Source organism: Momordica charantia (genome assembly GCF_013281855.1).
Source record: "Momordica charantia cultivar OHB3-1 chromosome 5 unlocalized genomic scaffold, Mcharantia_2.0 BLBB01000005.1, whole genome shotgun sequence".
NCBI classification, from domain to species: Eukaryota; Viridiplantae; Streptophyta; class Magnoliopsida; order Cucurbitales; family Cucurbitaceae; genus Momordica; species Momordica charantia.
Window position 1 is genome coordinate 21024359 of NW_028275163.1, and position 6735 is coordinate 21031093.

Here is a 6735-nt window from a genome sequence, read left to right on the forward strand (position 1 = left end):
ATGTGTGGGTCCCACCACGACACTCATACTCACCCTTTGTTTTCTTCCTTATTCTCTTCCAAATTGATAGAGAGATTTTTTAGTTTAAATATTATTATTATTTTTTTAGTTTAAATCTATTTTAGTCTTTTATTTTTAACTTTTATTTATTTTAGTTTACATATCTTCGTTTCTATCCGGTTAAAAAATGATCATTTTGATACACAATGAAACTATTTAATAACTACATTTCAAGATTTATGAGTGAAGTGTAAGCTTAAATTATGATGGAAGGAAAAGTAATGAGATAAAAATAAAAATAAAAGGACAAAACGGTCATTTTTAAATGTATAGAAACCAAAATGGATGTTTTTAAATTATATGACTAAAATGAACACAAAAGGTGAATGTACATGAATCAAAATAAACATTTTGAAAGTACAAAAATCAAAGTAAATCAAAGTAAAAGCAAATGTTTAAATGTCAACGTCGATGAAAATGTCGAGGTCTCAATTTCATGGAAATATCGATGAAATTTTCGATATCGATAGATATTTATATAAAAGTTAGAGAAATTAAATAATTATAAAAAAAATATTTAAATTAACAAATAAACATTTTCTATTTCTAAATAACTTCAAAAAAGTAGTTAATATTAATATTATGTATATATTAGTGACATTTTATTGATATTTTTCATATTTTGCCGATTTCTTTCCACTATGTCAAACCCATGGATACGTGTATATATCGATGGAAATATTGTCAACGGATATTTAATACCATGATCAAAAGTATATAAATTAAAATATTATTTAAACATTTTTTTAGTCAAAAGTATAGAAAAATTTTAATGAGTATACATAAGAAAAGGGAACCAATAAGATTTGGAGCGGTATTAGCTCATTACTTATACCTTGTTAATTCTCTTGATTCCAAGTTAAAAATATTGATTTTGATCTTTAGATTTATCCTCAATTCATATTAGTCTCTAGATTTTCATTTGTTTATTCTCTTCCTCATTGATTAGGTTTCAAAATGAGTTGATGTGTTAATTTTTTTTTTTAAAAAAAATACTCTGTTTCTTAATTCTTTAATTTACTTGAGAATATAAAAAAATAGAAATGTGTACACGACAACTTCTTTCTTTTTTCTCTCGTGTAAAAGAGTTTTTTTCCGCTCTAAAATCATCTGTTGTTGTTGTTGTTGTTATTATTATTTCTATATTGTCCATACATTTCATGAGAAAAATAATTTCGAAAACAATTTCTTTTAACTTTCTAGTAAATTAGGAGGAAGAAACGAGAAAGAAATTTAAATTGGTATTCAACTTTTGGAACATTCCAAGAAATGAGAAAAGAACTTGGAGATATTACTAAATGAATTACTTATAAAAAAAAGATAGCAACCCAAATTCAGTATTTAGAATTCAGATTTGGTACCTCAATATCTCTTTACCTAAGTCCTCATTTGTATGCTTCTTAAGAAATTTTCTCAAGAAGTCAATCAACCAATAATTATTTTCAAGCTAAGCAATACTTAATTATAAAAGTTTCTATTGGATTAACTTTTAAAACGAAATCTCACATATATAAAATGTTCGCCTTTGTTATCGTGTGGGGTATAGAAGTACTCCTACAATGATATATATTGTCAATTTTGGGCATAAACTTTTTAGTTTTACCCAAAAGGTCACATATCAATAAAGATGCTGTCTTTCACATATATACCAATAATATATAATTTTCTTCCTAGTCAATGTGAAACTTTGTTGCACTTCCGACTCTTTGACATCCATGTGATAGATCGAACTTACAACCTTTTGGTTGGAGATATATGCCAATTATCACTGAATTATGTTCGCTTTGACACTTTATAACTCTAATTAATCATAGGATGTTCCATGACGATGTTACTAAATTGTGTAACGACATGTTTTTGCATTCAAGTTTCAAATTTTAATTTATTCATATTTAAACTACTCCAAAACCAGCCCCATTAACAAAATTATAAATACTACCCACTTCCATCAATGTCAATTTAAATTTCAAAATGACCCACTTAGGTCATTTTCAAATAAAATTTCATAAACATGTACAAAAAGGACAATTTCGACCTAATGTCTTAAAAACATTAACTATTTGTATTTGTTATGGTTTGTTTGGAGAGGGAACATTAAAGGAAGAGTCGCGAGTGAATGTGATGGGAAAAACCTCAAGACCGTCGTCTTTTCTATTAGATGCAGCGTTTTATTAAACATCTTTCTCCACGAAAAAAATTCCGTAGGCAGGTGTCCCTAATTTTGTCGCTGTTAATTTTCACGAAAAAAATGTGTGTTGAAATCTCGTCTTTTTCAAAAGTTTTTGCTCACGAAATTAATTTCGTCTTGAAATATGCCTTCTAACAAAATTGACTTTTGTAGCAAGTAATGGTGACGGTGAATTTCATAATAGTAAGACTTCTACCAATAAGTATGAATTTAATCGACCAAAGTTACTTTATCTAATGAAATTATTTTATAATTTAAAAGAAAAGTTTGGGAGCAAAGATATAAAACAATATTATTTTAAACTTTTTTCACAAATATTTTCCTTTAATTGGACCTCTTCCTCAATTTCATGTGGCGCACCCATGGATAAGATTTGCATTTAAACAAAAGACGTGAATTTAATTAAAACTAACCCATCTGAATTTTAGGTATTTTGGGGATTTTAAATTTCCTCCAAGAATAAAGGTATCCCAATTTTCTCAACAAACAAACAAAACTTACCATTAACGACAACGTTTCCTAAATGTTTTTCCACGTCATAATCTAATAAAATAAATTGAAGGTCAAGAATCATATCGGTCCCCACTCCCTTTTATTAAAATAATAATTCCGTCCCTAAACGTTTGTATGTTTTTTTTTTTTTAATATCCTAAACTTTTGTATGTTAAACGTTAATCATTTTATTTTTGATAAAAGTACGTTAAACGTAAATCTCTATTATAAATCTAAAATTATAGTAATTGAGTTGATTAACTTTCACATGTATCAAACCTATTATTTGAAATCTATAAGGACTTAATCAATGTTTTAAATGTAGATGTCGATGGAATTTATGCTGAGGTCTCAATTTCATGTAAATATCGGTGGAAATATCGATAAAATGTCGACCTTGATAGATATTTCTGTAAAAGTTAGAAAAAGTAAAAAATCGAAAAAAAATATTTAAATTAACAAATAAACATTTTCCCATTTCTAAATTAGTTAAAAATGATTAATATTAATATTATATATATATATTAGTGATATTTTATTGATATTTTTCATATTTTGTTGTTTTTCTTGATGTCGAATCCATGGAAACCTGGATATGTCGATAAAAATGTTGACATATCAACGAATATTTAAAATCATCAGCTTAATTTCCTAAATGAGACACCTATCTCAGACCAAAAAATTCAAATTCTCAACCTTACCTGTTGGATTCATATAAAAAATATTGTAATAAAATTCAAGAAGTAACATATTTTTAAATTATGGACATTAATCAATTATATATTAAAATAGAAGTCCTGACCAATTTTAAACAAGACTAAATTGTCATTTTAAAGCATACATCAACCGCCTCAATAAAATGTTGCATGAAATAAGATTTCGAATAAAATAAAAAAGAATAACCCAAAATTTATAAATAATGCACACCTTATATCATATCATATCAACCACATGTATGTGTATAATCATGTCCAATCATTCGAAAATCCGAAAAGAAAAGAAAAATGGGATGTTTTGTTTCTAATAAAGATTGCTTCAATGAATTTCCTGAATTTATCACATAAAAATCACTATATTATATATATATGTAATGGTTTAATTGAGGCTACTCATTATACGTCGTCGTCATGAGGCAGCGGATACAGCGGCGCCGCCATGACGTTGTCAGTTTGACCGAGCAAGCTACTTATGGACCTGGCTTTGACCACACCCAGCTTCACTGATCTCTTCTTACTGGCCGGCGTCAACGGCGGCGGCGGGAGGGGCTGCTCCTTCTTGGGCGCGGCGGCGGAGCGGCGGCGGACGGTATTGATGCTGCGGAGGCGTCCTTTTCCCAAGTGATGTTCGCAGAGGGAGTAGCCGACGAGCGTCTGCTGGCAGCAGCGCCATCCTCTGCCGTTGACGCGGCTGCACCGAGATCCCTCCATTAACGCGCCGCCTCTCGACCGCTTCTTCCCGGCGACGGCGAGCTCCGGACCCACCTTGGATTCCTCGGGTTCTTGCTTCTGCTGCGGCGGCGATGACGTGGTGGCGTATTTCTTGTTCATCTTCGTCGCCTTCATGTTGTTCTTGTTGATTATCATCTCCGGCGAGTTGGCCGTCGTGATTTCTTCTTTGTTGTCATCTAATTCCGTTGGCCTCTCGAAGCTCCCTCGTCTCTTCTTTAATGGAAATGCCTTCTCCCTCTCGCACCACTTCCCCACCACTCCTACAAAAGTAAACATATATCCTGATAAATTTATCTCCGATATTTATATATGATTAAATTTATTTTAATTCTTCTTTAATATTTAGATTATATTAAATTTATAGATGATTTAATATGATGTTTAAAATTATATCAAAGTAAGACGTCGAATCTATCGATTTAAATTTTTAAGTCAAGTTACACCACTGTATGAAAATGGAGAGATATAAGACAAGCAAATATGTCTCAAAATGATAATGGTTTTGCTTCGTTTTGATTAACTGATTGGTCTCTAACATACTAACAAAATTTATCTCCAATGAATTAGATCTTTTTTTCTCACATATTTGGGTCAGTTCACCACACATTCAACTAATCTCACGGGACATCGATTTGACTCTACAGCATTTAATGTCGAGAAATATATAAGAATTAATTCTTGAGTAGGTGGCTATTATAAGATTCGAACCCATTCATGTATTAAATATCTAAATATGAATAAATTCATAGTCTAAACTTTTCGAAAATTTAACAAGTTTAAAACACTATCAAAGAATAAGTTCTTATATGCAAACCCTATTCATAGTTTAAGCTTTTCAAAAATTTAACAGGTTTAAAACACTATCAAAGAATTAGATCTTATATTCAAACCCTTTAATACTTTTGGGTCAAGTTACACCACTGTAGGAAAGTAGTGAGAGATATAACATAAGCAAATATGTCTCAAAACGATAATATTAACAAACTGGTTTCTACTCGAACAGCATGAAAATAATACACACGAAGATTATAAACTATATCTTATAATGATAATCATTTCATTCCACTCTCCCATGGTCAACAACGGGCTAATTTTTAGTCAGCAAATTTGCACCACTCATTATACTCATTAAACAGCTAGAAAACAATGATGATTCGATTTGGGTGTGCATCAAATGAAATGCCAAAACAGGCAAATGGATGAAGGATTTTAATAATCTGACCTGGAGGGGAAGAGGTGGATTGTTGAGGGACAACGCCATAGCTAGTTTCTGCACCAAACACTCTTGCGATCTCCCTAAAAACGAAATCCAAAAACATTGCAGAGTCCACAAATATACATATCCACAGATAATATAAGATTGGAAAATATTATGGAATTATTCTTGAAAATGAATAATGCATAATAATTTAGCTGAAGTGAGGGGGAGAGAGAGAGAATGGAGGAGGTAGAGCGGTGGACCAGCGAACATGCACCCCAATACAAAGAGGCCAAAACCAAAAGCCGATGAAAGAAAGATATATAAAATCATCAAAACAGTGTTTCCACTTGCGGTTTTTTTCCGCTATTCTTATTGGCTACTCATTATAAAAAATAAAGGAATATAATACATAAGAGTTTTTTTTTTTTGGTGGGGGGTTTTCACTTTTTGACTATTTTTTTTTTCATGGAGATTAATGAGAAAGAAATCGAGAACGAACAGAAATTAATTTGGGGGGGTTTTCGTTTTGTTGTTGTAGTTAGTTCTTACCTGGTTTCTTCCTCATCACCATCGACTTCTTCCAATGTCATCGGCAACTTCTTCAAAAAAACAAACGAAAACAAGAATTTCAAAATCAAAATCCCACAACCCCCATGAGAGACATTTGTATTTCGGGATTTGTTCTCCCGATTATCCTCCGAATTTGCAGCGAAACACACATAGAAAAAAGAGAAGGAAAAAAGAAAATGAAAGTTGTTTTTTGTGTTTGTTTGGCGAGTGCAGTTTTGAAGAAGGCAGTGAAATAAATTAAGCAAAATCGGAAATCAAGATGATGGGGGAAACAAAAAGCAAAGCAAGAGGAGGAGTATTTGATTGGACTTACGGGAGCAGTGTTGTGGTGGGGCGGCGGGGGAGATGGATCGTCGCCGTGGGGGGCGGCGCATGGGAGTTGCACCGGGGGGAGGGGATCTGAATCTGAGGAAAGAGGGAGAGAGGAGAAGGGTAATGAGAGCTGGCGTTTCCTGATCCTCATACGAGGGAGAGGGAGGTGCAGGTGCAGGTTTAGGGGATTAATTTTCCCGAGAAACAAACAGAAAATGAGTAGGGGAAGGAAGAAAGAAGAAAGGATATTATTTTCTCTCTCTATGTGGGTTGCTTTAAATTTAATGAGTTGCACCAATGGAGAGGGGGAGGGTGACCGGGAGAGGAGGTAGCCGGTGAGGAAGGAATCGGGGGGGTGGGGACAAGAGTAAGAGTACGGGAGGATGACAGGGTGGAAGAGCGGGTGATGGAATACAAAATGATGGGAGTGGGTAGTTTTATCGTTTATACTTTTACAGATTGGG

At 32.6% G+C, this 6735-nt stretch overlaps 1 protein-coding gene across 2 annotated transcripts; it reads right to left on the reverse strand.

Moving 5' to 3' along the window:
• Nucleotides 1-3624: 3624 nt before the first annotated feature.
• On the reverse strand, nucleotides 3625-6529 carry LOC111019324 (WRC protein). Of its 2 annotated transcripts, none has more exons than XM_022295672.2 (4): nucleotides 6273-6529; nucleotides 5939-5985; nucleotides 5411-5484; nucleotides 3625-4448 (listed from the first exon to the last, which is right to left on the reverse strand). In XM_022295672.2, exons 1-4 carry the CDS (start codon nucleotides 6420-6422, stop codon nucleotides 3853-3855), a joined length of 867 nt encoding a protein of 288 aa, XP_022151364.1. In that variant the 5' UTR covers nucleotides 6423-6529; the 3' UTR covers nucleotides 3625-3852. The 2 variants fall into 2 exon arrangements, with proteins under 2 accessions (XP_022151364.1, XP_022151363.1); XM_022295671.2 differs by having other exon boundaries at nucleotides 5939-5988; nucleotides 6273-6528.
• Between the last annotated feature and the right edge of the window lie 206 nt (nucleotides 6530-6735).

Excerpts from the sequence above, each read along its gene's own strand:
- LOC111019324 (XM_022295671.2), bottom strand. The coding sequence starts at position 6,422 with ATGAGGATCAGGAAACGCCAGCTCTCATTACCCTTCTCCTCTCTCCCT. Across the intron at positions 5,485-5,938 it reads GGTGATGAGGAAGAAACCAG|GGAGATCGCAAGAGTGTTTG; the intron begins GTAAGAACTAAC and ends TTTCGTTTTTAG. Across the intron at positions 4,449-5,410 it reads ATCCACCTCTTCCCCTCCAG|GAGTGGTGGGGAAGTGGTGC; the intron begins GTCAGATTATTA and ends TTACTTTTGTAG.